At 39.2% G+C, this 19876-nt stretch overlaps 1 protein-coding gene across 1 annotated transcript; it reads right to left on the reverse strand.

Moving 5' to 3' along the window:
* Positions 1-222: 222 nt before the first annotated feature.
* Positions 223-19692, reverse strand: LOC133529882 (uncharacterized). The gene is made up of 7 exons (XM_061867683.1): positions 19141-19692; positions 16288-16395; positions 12143-12297; positions 8180-8211; positions 5645-6173; positions 3467-4256; positions 223-1302 (listed from the first exon to the last, which is right to left on the reverse strand). The coding sequence occupies exons 1-7, from the start codon at positions 19318-19320 to the stop codon at positions 895-897; spliced, it is 2202 nt and encodes a 733-aa protein (XP_061723667.1). The 5' UTR covers positions 19321-19692; the 3' UTR covers positions 223-894.
* Between the last annotated feature and the right edge of the window lie 184 nt (positions 19693-19876).

Genomic DNA, 19876 nt, shown 5'->3' on the forward strand with positions numbered 1-19876 from the left:
AAGGCCTGTTAAGTAAGGAGTGCCTATTTATTTGATCGGATATTAATGGTAATGGGAATCTGTCAAGGACAGTGTTATCATTTAGTTCACGATAATCGACACACATACGATCTGACCAGTCCTTCTTTTTCACAAGGAGTACAGGGCTTGCAAATAGGATCGAGCTTGGGTGTATAATTTTCGACATGTTTCTTGAAATCATGTGGTTGAAAAAAAATGTGGTTTGGGTGCGAATATTGTAAATTTATATTGTTAAATAAAAAGCTTCTTATCAACATCTTTTATTGAGATCCATTACAACAAGTGTTATAGATAATGTATAGTCTACTTAAGGCTGCTACACAATTGACAAATTAAGTAAGGTGCATCATTAAGGGCCGTCGTAAGATGTCGTGCCTGTAGCGGCTAGAACACTTTTAAGTGCTATCGCGTACGTTGTCAAAGTATTCTTCAAAGTTTCCAGTATACCTAGTAATTATTTTTTATACTTATAATAAAGCACGCGACTATACTTATACAACGTACGCACTTAAAAGTGTTCTAGGCGCTACGGGCACGACATCTTAAGACGCCTTTAAGAGTTCATATAAAGCGCTATCTAGTTACTTTCGAGACAGAAATCAGTACATTGAGTAGAGTGGTTATTTTACTCGGTCCGGTACAAGTCAGGGCAGCACTCTCCCCCTAAATCATTTACTATAATGATAAATGGCTTGCCGAGGGTGATACACTTACAATTACATACACACACAAGTATAAAAAGCTAGTCTGAAACAGCCCCTAGACGTACCTGTTCACATGAATGTTGAAGCAAGAGTCTAGAGGCTGTTTTAGACTACCTTTTTATACTTGTGTGTGTATGTCCAGACCAGCCAGAGTCTAGACTCGACTAAGTTATTTTTTATAAAATATCGGAGGCTCGAACCCAACGTCATACCACCAAAATGTTGTGTGACGATTGTATAGCCATGTGATTTTGACTCCTTTTTTTGGCAACGGTGCGGCCCATTCCGTGTTATCAAAACGATCATCCAGCCAGCGATAATCCTCCCTGCCCATATATGCGTCATAAAGCCAGGACAAGACGGCGTGGTTTTCCAATGGAGTGAAGTAATGGGTGAGCTCTTTGGCCCTCAGGTCCATAGAGAAAGCGTGCATACCGAGGAGGCCGTCGTAAAGCCAAGATTGCCCTTGCGTTGCCCTGTGAAGGGCGGCACCACTGTCTAGCCCTAATGCAGCCCATCTGCCCCAAACGCAGAAGAACCACCCCCATTCGGTCTGAAAATAATGTATGTATATATGTTTGTCACTTTATTGCACATAAACAGGTTAACATAAAACAGACAGAACAAAAAAAAAAAGATATATACAAAGGCGAACTTATCCCTAAAAGGGATCTCCTAATATTAACAGTAGCAATATGAGAATTTTGGATACACATAAAAGAAGGACGACAGCAATCAATAATAATAAAATAAAATAAAAAGTAGAAAACCCGAAGGCATACTATAACATATACATAAATCTATATACACGTATCCTATATATAAGATACATATTCTAAATAAATATATGCATACATAAACATATATATATGCAAAACAATCCTATAAGAATTGTATTACTCAACATGTAATCGTTTAACAGTCGAGTTACGGTTGTTGAAACACCACTATATCGTATAATATCACGACTATTTAGTGATTTTCGCTAATTTGTGTTATAATCATGTCGTATAAACGTCTTTTAGCACTTTTATTCTACATTTTGTCAAATGCTGAGTAACTGTGACTAAATCACATATATTCAGCACTATTGTTGTATAGTAATCATATAACAGCTATAGAATAGCTAGTTTCCTGAATAAGGCGCTTTAATACAACTGTTACCCAACTCTTTTCTCTGTTGCTCTAAAAGCCTTGTAAAAGCAATCCAATAGCTATTTAGCAACACACACACAAGTCACACAACACACACAGATACGAGTACATAAATATCGTAACTTGGGATTTCAATTATAGAAGTTCAAAAATTCATTTTAGCGGCCATTTTTTTAAAAGCATTGCAACCGATCTGCGAAGGTCCACGAAAAAAATACATATTACATACTATATTATGTTATGCAGTCATATAGTGTCACGAAAACTTAGAAAGAATCTGATTTAACTAGAAAACCTCAAGTTAAAGCTGGGCTTTTGAGAAGAAATATGAATGACGAGCATACCCCGTATTTTGAGTGCGGGAATGTTTTATATATGTTGGATCCGACCTCCCTAAGACTGGCGACTGGTTTGCGACTCGGGGTTTCGGTATGTACGCCACATATATGCTCTTGTGGCACGGACGTGGACCGACTGGGACACCACGGATTATCTTGTCAAAAAAGTGCAGGTCGTTTTTCAAGACATGCGTCGCTTAATGACATAATTCGTCGATCTCTTGCCACCATCAATGTGCCTGCTCTTCTTGAGCCAACTGGCATTATCAGGGATGATGGCAAGGGGCCTGATGGGGTGTCCTTGGTTGCTTGGAGCTTGGGACGGATGTTAGTGTGGGATGCTACCTACGTAGACACACTGGCACCGTCCCACCTCCAACGGACTAATGTAAAAACGGGCGCAGCGGCGGAAAGCGCCGAAATTTTGAAACGTAATAAATATAAGAGCCTCGGTAGAGAGTACCATTTCGTACCTTTTGGCGTTGAAACTCTAGGTCCATGGGGTCCCAGCGCGCACAAGTTTTTTGGAGAAATCGCGAAACGTCTGGTTGACGTAACTGGTGACCGAAGAGCTGGCGGCTTCCTCGCACAACGTATCAGTATTGCGATACAACGAGGAAATGCCGCCAGCATCTTTGGTACAATGCCTCAAGGGCCTATTTTAGATATAAGCTAGTTATAGTAATCATCTGTATATATCCATTATGTATATTGTTATTGTCAATAAATTGGTTCAGTACAAGTAAAAAAAAAAAGATCGTTGTTTAGGTATATGTTCGAGGCATTATTTTAAAACAATAAAACAAAAATCAGTTACGCATTAATTATCTCAATAATATTAACAAAAACTATGTATATTTCGCGTGGTGTTATTGATCAGTGATCAAAGTAAACCCTTATAGGCGAACAATGAGCCCCATGCCAGAAAAACCGAAAAAATACAAATGGGCGTGGCGTTCATGATTTGCATCAAGAATCGATATAATAGGCCGATACATGCCTGATTTAATGAACTACATATCTACATCAAATTAATGTATTGATTTAAGTTATACAGGCTATTAAAAGTACACAAAACTTTTTGTTTTTTTTTTAATAGCCTGTTTGAGTGTCCCACTGCTGGGCAAAGGCCTCTCCCCTTGATTTCCACGATTCCCGATTTGGTGTTTCCTCCGGCCAGTTGTTCAGGAAGCTGTCCAGGTCATCCCGCCATCTCCGCCTGGGCCTGCCCCGTCCACGTCCCTCTACCAGCATCCACTTGGTGGCTATGCTAGCCCACCTCTCTGGGTGCATGCGGTAGACGTGACCGGCCCAGTCCCATTTTAGCCTAGCGGTTTTCTCGCCAACGTCAGCAATGCGGGTTTTTGAACGCAGCGTGGTGTTTCTTATCCGATCCGTTAGTTTAATACCTAGAATGCTGCGCTCCATAGCGCGTTGGCAAACCTTCAGTTTGGACTTCTGAATCTCTGTGAGTGACCAAGCTTGGGCCCCGTAGGTTAGAACAGGCAGAATACACATGTCAACGAGTTTGCGCTTCAGTGACAATGGAAGGTTACCCTTCATTAGCTCTTTCATGGACCAGTAGCTCTTCCAGGCATTTTGAACACGGCGCTCTATTTCCTTGTCTTGCCTGTTACTGAAAGAGACTAGCTGGCCCAAGTAGATGTACTCGTCAACATACTGTATGCTCTGCCCGTCCACGTCGATACTGCGACGATTCCTACTGTTGGTCATAACTTGAGTCTTCGCGCGGTTCATTTCAAGTCCAACCTGAAGGCTTGCGTTGCTCAGATCTTGGAGCATTTGCTTTAGTTCTGCTGCAGAAGGGGCAAAGAGAACGATTTCGTCGGCGAAACGAAGATTTGATAGCTTCCTACCACCGACGTCTATTCCCTTAGCCACCCAGGAAACCGCCAGGCCCTTGAAAACTTCTTCGAGGGTGCTTGTGAATAGTTTAGGAGACAGCGGATCACCCTGTTTAACACCTCGTTGTATAGGGAACGACGGACCGGAGTACTGAAGTTTGATATCAGCGGTGCTGTTATTGTATATATTTTTAATTAAGTTTATATAAGTAGAATTAATGTTTTGGTTTATGAGTGTGTTTACTATGGCAGAATGGGTTATGCTATCAAATGCTTTTCTGTAATCAACAAATGCTAAATATAGGGGGATCTTAAATTCATTACACTTTTCAATGATCTGGTTGAGTGTGTGGAGGTGGTCGGTGGTGGAAAATCCGGGACGAAAGCCAGCCTGTTCGGGGGGTTGATGTCGGTCGAGTTGCCCAGCAATGCGACACTCGATAATTTTAATAAATGTTTTGTAAATATGCGACACCAGACTGATTGGTCGATAGTTGCCTATGTCAAACTTATCGCCTTTCTTGTACAAAAGTATCATATTAGAATGAAGCAGCTTTTGTGGTAATTGTCCTGTCTTTAAAATAGTATTGAATAATTTGGTAAGGGGAAGTAAAAGGTTGGTTTTTCCGAAAACAAGTTCTTCTGTGCTAATCCCGTCAGCTCCAGGGCTTTTGTCGAACTTCATCGTGGACATGGCTTTACCCACTTCTTCGGTTGTGATGGGAGGGATGGTTTCAGCACAGTTATACTCTGATGTACTATGTGAGTCGGATGGATCTGAATATAGAGAAGAGTAGAATTTTGTGCAGATGTCCATAATTTTGTTCCTGTCACTATGCTTTTGGCCGCTTTCATCCTTTAAGCTGGTGATCCAAGATTTCCCTTTCGTTATTCCATTTTTTGCAGTTCTAAGTGATCTGTTATTAATTAGTGCTCTTGTGACTAGATTAGTGTTGTGGTTGCGGAGATCGGTCCGGATGCCACGCTTAGTTTTCCTGTCTATTGCGCGGTACTCTGCAGAGCCTATTTCAAAACTAGTGCGCTGTTTTATTACATTTCTGGTGGCAGTTGATAATACAGTGCGTTTCTTTTGGTTGGTCTTGATTTTACTATTCGCGGATTGAATTGCTTTCAAAATGTTGTCATATTGAGTCTCTATATCGTCGACGTCTATATTCAATGTGCTAAATTTGTTTTGCAGTTCCAAATTATACTGATCGTAGTTAGCTGTTAGTGTGGCTCTGTCTAGTTTTTTGTGTCGTCTTGAGAATATGTTTTTGCGGAGTATTTTGAAATAAACTTTTAGTTACATACTTTAATTTTTTTTCCATCGATCGACATGGTTTATCCCTCGGACACAAATCACAAAATGGCAGTGACGTTCAATCTTGCCTACAGTAATCCAAAGGATGGCTTCAGAAAGCGTAATATTCGAGTTTGAACCAGAGGTAAAGTTTTTATCAAAGTAACCCCAATCCAAGGTACATTATTACATGTTTTCATCTACCCTCAACTGGCTTAAGGAACCGTTTGAGGATAGATTTTGTATACTTTTATTTAAATACCTAAAGACACAGAGTATAGGTTATGGACAAGAAAGTGATATAATCGAATCAAGCTTACCTTTGGACATTTACCCGTGTACTTCTGTGTTTTCACCGCATATTTGTAAAAAGGGGAGGGTTTTCTTTTGTACCACAGTATAAACTGGAATCCCACTATTATGGCGACGGGCTGTTTTACGGAGCCAAGCGTCGGGGAGCCGAATTGTAGCCTGCACAAGAAAAGTATGAGGTTAATACTAACCTCTGAGAACTTAGAGAGCTTCAAGATCAAGCTAGGAATGATAAGATCCAACGGCGCACCAAGATGCCAGACGTAGGTAACGTCATTACAAAACTGGAAATGGGACTTGTTGCTAGAGTCATGGCAGGTGGACCAAAACGTTAACAGAATGGTGGCCGCTTCCGGATGGAAGAAGCGCCTGGCGTCTGTTAGCTCGTTGGGTTGACGTCTTTTGGAAGATTGCGAATGACTTCTGGATGAGATTATTTCAAGACCGAGACAAGTGGCACACTCGAAGGCTATTGCTCAGCAGTGGGCGATAAAAGGTTGATATAATGATGATAATGATGTAGCCAAGAAATTAGAAGTGAACAAAAGACAATTAAATTAAATATATTTATTTGCATTAAGTGTGGTTACAGTCATGGTCATCATTACATAATAATATGTCAATTTAGCTCACACACTTAGCTTATAATTAAGTATTGCATGTATTTGCTAATATAAATTTAAACTACACACTACACAACTATACTGAGATAATTACAAACATAATATCATTTAAAAATTAAAATGAATTTTAAAAATTAGAATAAATAATTATATCATAATATTTTTTTTTGCACATGACGATCCTTATTGGTAGACACAATTAATTTTAATTTTATTTTATTATTATTTTAATTTTTGTTATTTTTAATTTATAATATAATGTTTAACGATCATGATGGGAAAGTAAGATAAACTTTTGACGAATGTAGCAAATTTATGTAGTAATTTTCTAAGCTTTTTGATGGAAAAAGATGTAAACTAAAATAGATAAGTAAAGGCCTACACCCGACAATGTGCTGTGCAGGTCTTCTTTTATGAATAGTTCTGTGTAATAATATGCTTTTTGGTATTTTGAGTCCAAAAGTCTAAAGTCTTCAAAATACAAAATCCACCGAAAATATTGGTTTCTTGTTAATAGTTAATTTGTATTAAATAATTCTACCACGCGTTAAAAAATCAACCGCACTATCAATTTCTGACATTTTATTTTTTCTGCATTTCCAATTTTAAATTCTTGTTCCTGTCTTGTCACAAAAGCGCATGCACCGAACTAGGATAGGATATATATATATATATATATATATATATATATATATATATATATATATATGATATGATATGATATATGATATGATATGATATATGATAAAAATTGTGTGAAAGTAAAGGATGAGAAATGTGACAAACGAAATAATTTTGAGGATGCCTTCCGAAATATGGTATTAAAAACTAAACACAATCAGGTAATCAACGTCATGACGTCAGATGCCGCAACAGTAATGCAGCTGTATTTGACATTCGATCGTTATTGTTAAGGGGATAACTTTGTAGACATTTACTGTATCCTCTCTGACCTGTCTGTGTTATGTAGGTACCTACTTGTTTTGTGTATTTATTAAATACAAGTACTTAAATACCATTTAAGTACTTAAGTAACCTCGTACCACGGAACTTCGGTAACGGCGGCAGCTGCTGCGGAGGCGGCTGAAAAGTAGTCAGTCCGTAGCCAAATGGCAAAAAACGGAACCCTTATAGTCTGTCCGTTTATGTCACAGCCGTTTTTTTTTTCAGAAACTATAGAACTACTATTACACAAAAAAAAAACAATACATTTTGGGGGGTCCCCATACTTAGAACTGAAACTTTTTTTTTCATCAAACCCATACGTGTGGGGTATCTATGGATAGGTCTTCAAAAATGATATTAAGGTTTCTATCTAATATATATTTTTTTCTAAACTTTTTTTTATAATACGTCGGCGGCAAACAAGCATACGGCCCGCCTGATGGTAAGCAGTCTCGGTAGCCTATGTACGCTTGCAACTCCAGAGGAATCACATGCGCGTTGCCAGCCCTAACAACTCTCCCTCCCCTCGTTGAGCTCTGGCAACCTTACTCACCGGCAGGAACACAACACTATGAGTAGGGTCTAGTATTATTAATAAGCAGTGTAAAGTTTCTCGGTACTCACATAGACGGTTTACTGACATGGAAAAATGAACTCGTAAGCATAGCAAACTCTATCAGCTCGGCTTGTTATATCTTGCGAAGTTTACGAAATATTGTGGAGCAAAGATACCTCAAGATGATATATCATGCACTAGTGGAATCAAAACTTCGTTATAGCGTCAAGTGCTGGGGGAATAGCTATGAGTATAATATGAATAAAGCCTTTGTTATTCAAAAGCGTGCCTTGAGGACTATCGTGCGCATTCCACAGAGTCCTTCAAGGATTTCTTCATAAACTTAAAAATACTGACTGTCCCGTGTCTTTACATCCTCCTGCTTCTCACTGACCTGGTCAAAAGCCTCAATGAGTACGAGACCAATGAGGAGAGGGAGACACGCGTAAGTACACGAAGGAAATACCTACACTGTAAACTGCAGCCTAAACTTAAAATAGTCACTCATTGTGCAGAATTTCAGAGTGTACAGCTCTACAACAAGTTTCCCAGTGAGTGGAGGAACATCACTAGCCTCGATATCTTTAAAATCAAATTGAAAACATTGATGTTGAAAGAGTGCTTTTATTCTATAGAGGAGTTTGTGACCTATTTTAGTTATTTGCCTACGTAATTATAGTTAATTGGTAATTAATTGTTCTGATATTGTTCTGCATGTTAGATTATATAATTATTAGATTTAGAACTTAGATTTAAGGAATTTTAGTAAGTAGTTATATTCAAATACAATTATTATATTGTTCATGAATAAATAAATAAATAAATAAATATATTTGGCTGCGGTTTTCTGTAAGGTTCTGCTCTAGATCTGGAATGACATCCGCTGTGCTGTGCCCTACCACACAAAGCGAGATGAAATTCACAATGCCCATACCTCTCTTGTGGACGTAGTTTAAGGATGTACCCGGGTCCAAGGACGTACCCGGGTCCAGTACTGAATAGTTTGCGCGAGAGACACTTCCAAAGTGGTAAAATGTGTGTCCTCCCCCCTGTAACTTCTAAAATAACAGAATGATAAAACTAAAAAAATATATATGATATACATTACCATGCAAACTTCCACCGAAAATTGGTTTGAACGAGATCTAGTCTTCTTCCTCGCGTTGTCCCGGCATTTGCCACGGCTCATGGGAGCCTGGGGTCCGCTTGACAACTAATCCCAAGATTTGGCGTAGGCACTAGTTTTTACGAAAGCGACTGCCATCAGACCTTCCAACCCAGAGGATAAACTAGGCCTTGTTGGGATTAGTCCGGTTTCCTCACGATGTTTTCCTTCACCGAAAAGCGACTGGTAAATATCAAATGATATTTCGTACATAAGTTCCGAAAAACTCATTGGTACGAGCCGGGGTTTGAACCCGCGACCTCCGGATTGCAAGTCGCACGCTCTTACCGCTAGGCCACCAGCGCTTATTGAACGAGATCTAGTAAGTAGTTTTATTTTAATACGTCATAAATGGTACGGAACCCTTCATGGGCGAGTCCGACTCGCACTTGCCCGCTTTTTTAGATTTAGTTTAGTGTAGTTTTATTTTTGTATAGTCTGTATTTAGATTAATTTTTAATTTTAAGTTATTTTATTTATTGTTTCTGGCATGTTTTTGTACCTTATTTAGAACATTAAAGTAGTTAAGTTACTACTACTTGTACTAGGCACGGGCAGGGTTCCATTTAACGAACAGTATTAGTCTTATATTATTAGTGTGTTACGATATTAGTCTAATAGCGTTCGAGAAATGGTCCCCAGGTATTGGCAAAGTGCGAAGTCGGTAGAGCGAAAGTGGTGCTGATTGTCACAAACATATGTACCTTATCTCATGGAATGTCGCACATTGATGATACTCATGACCGATTTTGGGCACAGCGACAGTGTGCTCTGGAGAAGCATTTTTAGTTCCACTCTTGGGTGTGCCCTCAGGTAGCTCACGTACCCTATCTCCCTGCTAAATATTCGAGTACATTTTGGGTACCTCAGCATAGCACCTACATAGTAGAACCGACACAAGAGACCATCATGTTCTCGTTTGATTGTATTATTTTAGTTTTGGACACTTAGAGACCTTATACACCTCTAAGATTTTATTTTATTTTAAATTTTATTTTAATTTCATTTTATTTTAATAGGTACCTATTTTAATGATTCGGACACTTAGAGACCTGTACATCTCTAAGTCAACTTATATAATTTAGTTTTATAGGTAGGCATACTCCTTACGAATAATATGTAGTCGCGTTTATGTGGCGCTATGCGGTCTTTAATGTTAGTTACAAGCACAAATGTTGTATCTCACAATTTTTTTATTATATTTATATTAATACAACCCGGCAGCTTGACCATGTCATGCTCGCTTAAAAGTCTTTACTTACGGTGGCGTCGTCGATCGGGTCGCCACTTTCCCGAATGAAGGTTGAGGGAGGCGATGGCTGAGATGCACGTCATACTCGTGAACGGGTGCTGTTTGTGGAGACCGGTCTGTTTAAGCTTACACGGGCTACATGTTATGTTATAAGTATGTAACTTTACTTTTGAGTGGCATTAACGTGAGACACTTCATTAGGTTCTTGTCTGATTTAATTTTTTGTCTTTTAATTATTTAAATAAGAATTCAAGCCTTGTAGACCCTCTACATCTCTAAGGATAATTTAATATTTTGTCTGTTTTAATTTTTTTGTCTTTTAATTATTTATATAAGAATTCAAGCCTTGGCGACCCTCTACATCTCTAAGGATAATTTAATATATATTTTTATATTTTATCTCTGACACTTAGAGACTTATACATCTCTAAAGAATTTTAGTATTTTATGGTTTTATTTTTTTATCATAGTTTTTTTTTATGTAATTTGACATTTAGAGACAGTATACATCTCTAATAAAGTATTTATTATTTCATAGATTCGATATTTGTAATTGTTTTTTTTTTTAATTTATTGTTTGTAAAAATGGACATGTAAAAGTGCCCCTTGTGGCCTATTTGCTGAATAAATGTTTGATATTTGATATTTGATCTTTTTTTTATATTTTATCTCTAACACTAAGAGACATATACATCTCTAAAGAATTTTAGTATTTGTTGGTTTTTATTTTTTTATCATTGTTTTTTTTGTGTAATTTGACATTTAGAGACAGTATACATCTCTAATAAAGTATTTATTATTTCATCGATTCCATATTTTTAATTGTTTTTTGTAATTTTTATTGTTTGTAAAAATGGACATGTAAAAGTGCTCCTGTGGCCTATTTGCTGAATAAATGTTTGATATTTGTAGGAAATTGAAGTTAGCAGCTGAGCCTTAAGCTCATTTCGTATTCTGTCAAGAACACTGCGACGACGTTCAGGCAGGCGTATGTCACTCCGGGCCGCGCGGCCTTCACCAATATTGGTGTTGCGATAAAATATGTCCAAATCAAGAAAATATTGAATCGCAGCTGGTTGCAGAAACAATGAGAAAACTGAAAATCGTTGACTCGATCAAGAATGAGGCGCCGCCATTCGGGCCGCATCGCTGCCTGTCGCTTCCAGTCAGAGGGCTCTAGTTTGCATAGTCACACATCTTTTCAGAACTTCATTATATCGTAATAATTGGCCACCGCTTTCATGTTTACAATTCAAGAGTTCTGAAAAGAAGAAGCTTCGCCACTGTGTCTTCTGATATCCGAGACACACAACCGCAGCTCGGCTACCGTCTCATCAGATACACCTCAATGCCTCCAACATTGGTGCGCATAAGGCCGTTTGTATTTCTGACCCGGTCGGACCATTTGATATTCATGATGTCTCGAAGGCATTTGAGGTGAAATCTGTCGAATGTACGGATATGCTTACGGTAAAGATAAAGATAGTTTATTATTCAAGTTGGCATGTTACAATGCACTTATGAACATCAAATAAAGCTACACCGGCTCTAACCCTGCACCTCTGACCCGAGAAGATTTAAATCCCCCCTCAATTGGAGGAGGGTATCCCAATATGGAACGGCAAGAAACTCGGCGGGACACATCTTTTTAAAACATCCTAGATGAGTAGAGTAGATTGGGCAGCACTGCTGCCATGGATACACCAATTTTAGTCGAGAGCTGTAGGTCATGGAAGCGAAATACATTTTGCCGGAGTTTCTTGAAGTCCATCGCACATTAATGCTAGCGGCATCCGTTTGAACTATATTTTAATCCATTTAGCGGTACTTTTGTACGGTTTGAACTAGATTTAACTTAGAAAAATTCAGAATATGAAAGAGTATTTTTAGCGAATATAATTACCAATATGATCCAGCTCTGTTGCATACGTAGGTGTTTATATAACCCAACTTATAGTCCCAGTAATGTCGATAAAATGGAACTGTTGATGCCCATACTGCCAAATCAAAGACTCCCGGGATCGGATGTGAGGCATTTACATTTTCTGGCATTATATACTGAAACAATATGAATTAAATTAAAACTACTGGCTCTGTGGGCTTTAAACCTGGCGAGTATAGCTTAAAACTGAATAAATAAATGTATTATTCCGCCATTTTTAAGTAAATCCAAAAACTGTATCGGCAAAAAATATTATTTAATTATTGAACCTGCTCACGAAATTTCTCGAACATTGGTCCTATAGATGATAAAATCCGGACAAACGAAAGCATTTTTGCCCAACCTGCAACGAAGACCTTCACCGAAGGTTACCCCGGTCAATAAGTTCGTAACTATTTTTTTGATATTTGATACAAGCTCTTATCGCCGACTATTTTTTTTTTCAATCATATACTATTCATGGTCACAGTCTATCAAATCCAAAGTCCAACCTGCAACCTACATTGTTCTTTCACCTAATTCCTACCTCATTAGGCAAGTTCGATAGTAAATATCAAAATATTAATTATTTGGAGACTTAGCTAATGTTAAGAAGTGGTAAGATTTAAACTACACTACACTAAAATCATTGACATATTTCTAAGGACGGGCCTTACGGGCACTAAGAATGGTACTAGTTCAGTGGTGTCACTCACGAATTCGAGCCAGTCCAACGGAACTAGTTGCGACCAATCGCGCGCGTGGTGCGAGAGAATGAATATAAATATATATATATATATATATATATATATTTTATACGCTACGCAACAAACCTTGTATAGAAGTTTGAGTACGTTAATATTTGGGAAATCCATTTTTAGGGTTCGGTAGCCAAATGGCAAAAAACGGAACCCTTAGGGTCTCCCCAAACTAGTCGACGCCGTTTCGGCAAATCGCGTACGGAAAAAGCTTTATGTCAACGCAATAAGAGCGAATAAGTCGTAAATCGGCTCGGCCCACGCGAAACGACGTCTTTCGACGGGAAAACGGCGTTTTGCCGTAAAGCTGTTCGCATTCGTACGACGCTGTTTGCAGCCTACCGCACACGTTCGCATTCATAAATCTCCTTATACCGCCGTACGGTGCCGGAAAGAGTTGAACGGCTCCGATCACGGCCGAGTACCTACGATAAGGACCGGTCATAGGTGGCGGAAGCCGTTCAGCGTCTTCGACGGCCGAACATAGCTGACGACGGCCGAACAGAGCCGATGACGGCCGAAGTAGCTACTGATGCGTTTGTATTTGTTGATTTGAATTATTACCCACATTAAAATCTGCAATAGATCTGACAACACGGAAGTAATAATGACAGATCGACCTTTTAATAATATTAGTCGGTAAATATAAGTGTTTATACAACCAGTCTCCAAAAATGAGATTTACGATTGCCGATCACCCGCTGTCCTACATCTGTTCGTCGGACTCAACGGCTATACGTGTGCTGTCTGACGTCTCGACGGCAGGACGGAGCACGGGAGAGCCGACCGTCGCTTTACAACTGTTGCCATAGCAAGTCGCAGGCGATCGGGCGTCTCTACGGCCGCAAGGAGGATGAGACTGCTAAACGCAGGTGTCCAACCGCGGAGACGGTCGATCGGCTAAATGCGAATAGTGTGGTGTAAAACACTCGGCGAAAGCCGACTCCGCGTCGACTGGTTTGGGGAGACCCTTACTGATTCGTCATGTATGTCTGTCCGTTCGTATGTCACAGCCACTTTTTACTGTTGAAACTTGGTAAGTAGATGTATTCTGTGAACCGCATTAAGATTTTCACATCAAACAATGAATTTTGGGGGTTCCTCATACTTAGAACTGAAACTCAAATTTTTTTTTCATCAAACCCATACATGTGGGTTATCTATAGATAGGTCTTCAAAATGATATTGAGGTTTGTAGTATTTTTTTTTTTCTAAAGTGAATAATTTGCGCGAGAGACACTTCCAAAGTGGTAAAATGTGTGTCCCTCCCGTGTAACTTCTAAAATAAGAGAATGACAAAACTAAAAAAAAATGTATGAGTATGATGTACATTACCATGCAAACTTCCACCGGAAATTGGTTGGAACGAGATCTAGTAAGTAGTTTTTTTTTTAATACGTCATAAATGGTACGGAACCCTTCACGGGCGAGTCCGACTCGCACAAGGCCGCTTTTTTTGTAACATTCAACTACTAAAGTAAGGATGTTTATGGTTAACACGAGGATTTTTTTACATTGATTCGCCCGTTTTCATCTCCTATGCAGGCACAAAATTATATTGCTGCACCGCTCGCACAGCCCACAAACCCACAGCTCACAGACTCCGTTGGTTCGGCCACCTTGAGAGAATGGACGAAGATCGGAACGTAAAAAGAGCGTACCTGGGTCGCCTAACAGGAGGACGTCCTATCGGACGCCCTAGGTATCGCTGGAGCGACATGGTGGAGGCGGATCTGCGCGAGCTTCGAGTCGACAATTGGCGAGAGGTCGCACAGGACCGAGAAAAGTGGCGCTGTCTTGTGTCGGAGGCCAAGTCTCATTTTGGGTCGCTGAGCCAACGGAGTAAGTAAGTAAGTAAGTACCGCTCGCACAGCATCACTGACCGCGGCGCGGCGTATCATGGACATCTTGGGTGGGACAGCAAATTAAGAGGCTGTCAACACCCAATGTCCTTGAAATTGATGTTACTTGAACAGTTTTTTAAGAAAGACTATTTGTTTTAGTCAAGTAAGAAAAATATATGTTCAGGAGTCTTCAGGAGTCAGGAGTTCAAGAGTCTTGTACTCATATTTACTTACGTACAGACTCTCTGAGAGGAGCATTAGAACCGCCATATACTGGCCCATATCGTGTTCTTAAAAGGACAGAGAAGACAGTCACCGTAGAACTTCCCAGAGGACCGGTGACTGTATCTATCGATCGTGTGAAACCTGCTTTCACTTTGAGTAATACCTCTCCTGCTAATCCTAATTTACTTTCTCCTCCGCCGATCAGGACCACTCGGTCTGGCAGACATGTAAAATTTCCTGATTATTTCTCGGCAGGACGCTGATTCTCCCAGGGGGGTGGTGAGGTGCACACCTATGCACTCCCACTCATCTACGCGATGACCACCGCGGGGGCGGCAAGACGCAGGGGACGGCGCGCCTACGAACCGGCTCCCAGTCGAGCGGCGCTCGCGCCCGACAGTGCCGATCCCTACTCCGAGCACGACGCACGTCGCTTTGCCCGCGCGCTTACGTATACGATAACGTTTTGCTTTCGGCTTTAAACTTTCCTATTTTCTATCGCTCTTCTTCAAACTGTTTCATCTTCTCTCTATTGTAAATTTCTTCTGTCATTACATCGCTTGTTTGGACTTAGTGGTTTTCTTTATAAACTATAGTGATTAGCACCTATATATTAATTATATTTCAAAGACCGTGGTTGTACTCGATACACGATTTAACGAAATCGGCTCGATAGAAAATAATTGCAAAGATTGGTCTTAAAATCACAATTAAACGGTTTTATGTCTTTATTGTTTTGACTTATGGGTCTGCAATTAAAATCACAATTTCAAAACATTTATATCTAAACCGTGGTTGAGTGAAATATTACACTAATAATCCACTTTTTTTTATTTAAATATTTTTCTTATTATTCCCTTGCCCAGGCCTAGTAACATGCGACAGTGCTATCTCATTTACTCCGATACAAATAGACAGTGTGCGCGCTTTAGGTATTGACAGCCTCTTAACGTGCGGCGCGTGTGATATAAGATACGCTCTTTTAAGATACGAAACGTACAAATGTACAAATGTACATTTCCATCCTCACCATTTAGATGGTTGGCAGTCTTTCAGGTTGGAACATTCTGCCTCGCACAGCTAAACTGTGGAATAAACTGTCGCCTGCGGTATTTCCGGACAGATACGACCTTCAAACCTTCAAGAAAAGAGCGTACTCCCATCTTAAATGCCGGCAACGCACGTACAACCCCTCTAGTGTTGCAGGTGTCCATGGGCGGCGGTAATCGCTTATCTATCATAAAAAAAAAGAAATGTACGAAATTTTTCGAGGTATGCGTCCTTTTTTATACAAACTTACTTTAGGATGATAATGAATTCTTGCAGGGGTCATATACACGCTGTTGTTTGATGAATATTGCGAAATATCGTACCAGGCACCAAGAATACCTTCCAAAGTTTCTACATCCTGTATAAAATAAAAATATTACAAATTCTGATTCAATAAAAAAAACAACGGGTTGCACGCCGGGTCCGGCAGAAGTGAAAACTGTACCCCTAGTGTAAATATTTTCGACAGCGAAACGTTACGTACGCGTTTGCGTTAAATTTCATGCTTGGCGCGCTGTTCAAAAAACCCATACAAAATGAGACTTAACGCAAACGCGTACGTCACGTTTCGCTATCGACTAAATTTACACTAGGGGCACTGAAATATTAACATTGTGCATTTTTGATATTTTGGAATGGTTAGGGAATAATTTTGCACGAATTGCTTTAATTATCAGTATAAAAGTACTATCATTTACGTGGTAAAATACAATATTCATTTATTGCACTATCGTACATAAACATGACAATTTATATTACATTAAAAATTTAACACATCAGACCTATTACAATTATTTAACATCAAATGTTTATCTCTCAGAAAATTCGACTTCCATCCATAATTTCAACGACTCTTACACCATCATCATTACTAGAACAATCATGGAGTTTTTCGATCAGGTCACGTGTCCGTCTTACAAATTTTCAATCTGACGAATCTGTCGGTCAGTCAGTGGAAACTTCTTTAGCGGCGCTGTGTACTTTTTGTGATGGGGAAAAAATGTTAAACTCGCGACAGGTCACGTGACCGACAGATTCGTCAGACGGACACGTGACCTGATCGAAAAACTGTTACAATGTCATTTAAGCCAATAGACTTCTATGATTTTATGATTTCTTTGGTTCTGGCAGAAGTAAAAACTTGAATATTGTATTTTACCACATACCTACATTATAGTACTTTTATACTGATAATAAAAGCTATTCGTGCAAAATTATTCCCTAACCATTCCAAAATATCAAAAATGCACAACGTTAATATTCAAATTTTCACTTCTGCCGGCACTCCCGGAGTGCAACCCGACCCGTTGTTTTTTTTTACTATAGACAGTCTGTGTGAAGCTAGACGAGCATAATTTTGTGAGTTGTGAGCTGCGTAATATTAGCTGCAAATTCTAATGTATGTCGGTAGTAACTCATTTTGCGTCAAACAGGCGTTTTGTATGAAACCAAATGGAGCAGAAAATTGAGCAACCGAAATTACACGACTCACAACTCAAAAAGTTACGCTCCAACTGAGTGTAGTATTATGAAGTAGATTGTATCACAAGGGAGCAAAATGGGCGTACATTGAATCCTGAACGAAGCAAAGGTGAAAGGTGTAGTGGGATTCAAGTATTAACGCCCAAGCTGGAAATAATTTTGCAACCATATAACAAATATTGCTTACTCGTATCTCATCAGCTACGAGGACATCATTACATATGTTAAGACGGGTCACTGACGTCTCGACATGTCACTCCGTTCCGAGGAGTGTTGTCAGGAGCTTGCGTTGAACGGAGACCGGGGAACGGAGTGAAACATGTCGAGCGTTTTCTACTGAAAATACGTGAGTGACCCGTTTTAAAATATTTAATATGTCTGTGTCTCACGGAAGTATTGTTATTAAATTATTACATATGTTTCAATAGTTATTTAGTTTACAAGGGGGCAAAGTTGTTGTTAAACCGCTCGTGCTAATGCACCACGAGAGTTGCGAGTGGTTCGAGAAGTGAAATCTTGAGCGTTGCGAGGATTTTAGGGCACGAGGGTTAAACAAACTTTGCCTCAGAGTGAAACACGAAATTTTTCACCACACCAACGCGAGGAAAATACTAACTACCTATGAAATATTAAAAAAATCAAACTTAATCAAATCCAAATGAACATAATAAAAAGTTATTATTCAAAATCATCAATGAAGGCAATTCTACCAGCTAATATAAGGAAACAACTCAATATTTGCATCTGATTACTTTGCTCCACATATAGATAAAATGCAATTTTCTCATTAATTTATTAACAATCAAGAGGGCCTTTACCAGTTTGTTTAGTGAAAAATATTATTTAAGCTTTAAAAAATACTCTCTCTTCATTAAAAAATTTATTAATGTACTATTGCATTTTTGTTTTTAAGAAATAAATGAATAATAAATATGGTACGAATTTTATGAGGTGATTTTTTGGGCCTTTCAATCTGTTATGGCTCAGTTTCATTGGTCGATAGGGCCCGCATGCGGGGTGCGGGAGATTTCCATAAAGCATGCCATAGGGCCCGCATTCGGGGAACTGTTTTCATGTTTCGATGGGGACGTTTCCAAAACGCGTTAGTTGTGAGTCATTATGAGTTGCACTAGTCGTTATACGACTTTACCGCCCCCCGCAGGCGGTAAGCTTCACCCGAATGCATACAGCATCGCCGAACTATCGACTTACGGGTTTCACTAGTCGTTATACCGATACCACCTGCGGGGAGTCCCTGCACGCTTTATATTGACCGAGTTGTCGACCAATGAAACTGAGCCATTAAACAAAAGATATTGTTTATTTTATGCAGAGGTTACTAACGCTACTGCTACTGACTGAACGGAAATAAACCCGATTAAAAACCAATTTTACCGTCTTAATTATATGGTTGAAATTCATGTAATAGCTTATAATTTTACCTGACAGACCACCCACAGGCGACATATAATCATGACTAGATTACCTAAACTCGTTATCTCAGAATAAGCTGTTCTATTTTGAATCTTAATACACATTGTTGCTTTGGCATACGCTGAAGACGGCTCTGCATAAAAGATAAAAAACCCCCGAAAAAAACTCATCGCAAAAATTATATTACCTCGTCAAGTTCTTTAAGCACAAGTTCTGTGGACGTGGCCGTAGTCAGAATGTGCCGAGTCGTAAGGACCGCGCAGCCGGAGAGTGGGACTTTTTTTTTGTACACAGTACAGCAGTAACAACCCAGGAGTTGGGGATGGTCCTGTAACATTACACTTTTTAGCCAGTTATAACAATTCATTACAATTCCGTTCGAGCAGCATTACCAACATCAGAACCATTGAATATCGCTTGTGATTGGCCCAAATTTGCGCCGCTTAAACATACAGATACGGGTGGACTAGGAAATATTGAGTTAGTCGTAATTTCGGACCCGAACGAGTGAACGTGAACCTACGTGTATAGTCTCAATCCTACCCCTTATCCCGTATCCCTTTGAGACTAGATACCTTGTTGAACCTATTGCTATTTTTAAATTGGGAAAATACCACTAAAACTAAACTAAAATGCCATAACTACGTTGTTTTTTTTTTTCACTTTGTGTGATTAGTCCACACGTACTGGTTTAATATAAACAAACATAACACACACATACACACATCACATGTACTAAATTTGAATATTTCCATACATTACTGATTCTTGGGAATATTACCGGGAACCATACCTGGGAGTATTTTCAGTTTCACCTCGGAAATGATTTCATATATTCCCGATAATGACACATCACTGGTTATTAACACATACTAATTTAACCTATAGTCTTATCATAATACACTGAGAAAAAAACAATTTTT

Source organism: Cydia pomonella, chromosome 21 (assembly GCF_033807575.1).
Source record: "Cydia pomonella isolate Wapato2018A chromosome 21, ilCydPomo1, whole genome shotgun sequence".
NCBI classification, from domain to species: domain Eukaryota; kingdom Metazoa; phylum Arthropoda; class Insecta; order Lepidoptera; family Tortricidae; genus Cydia; species Cydia pomonella.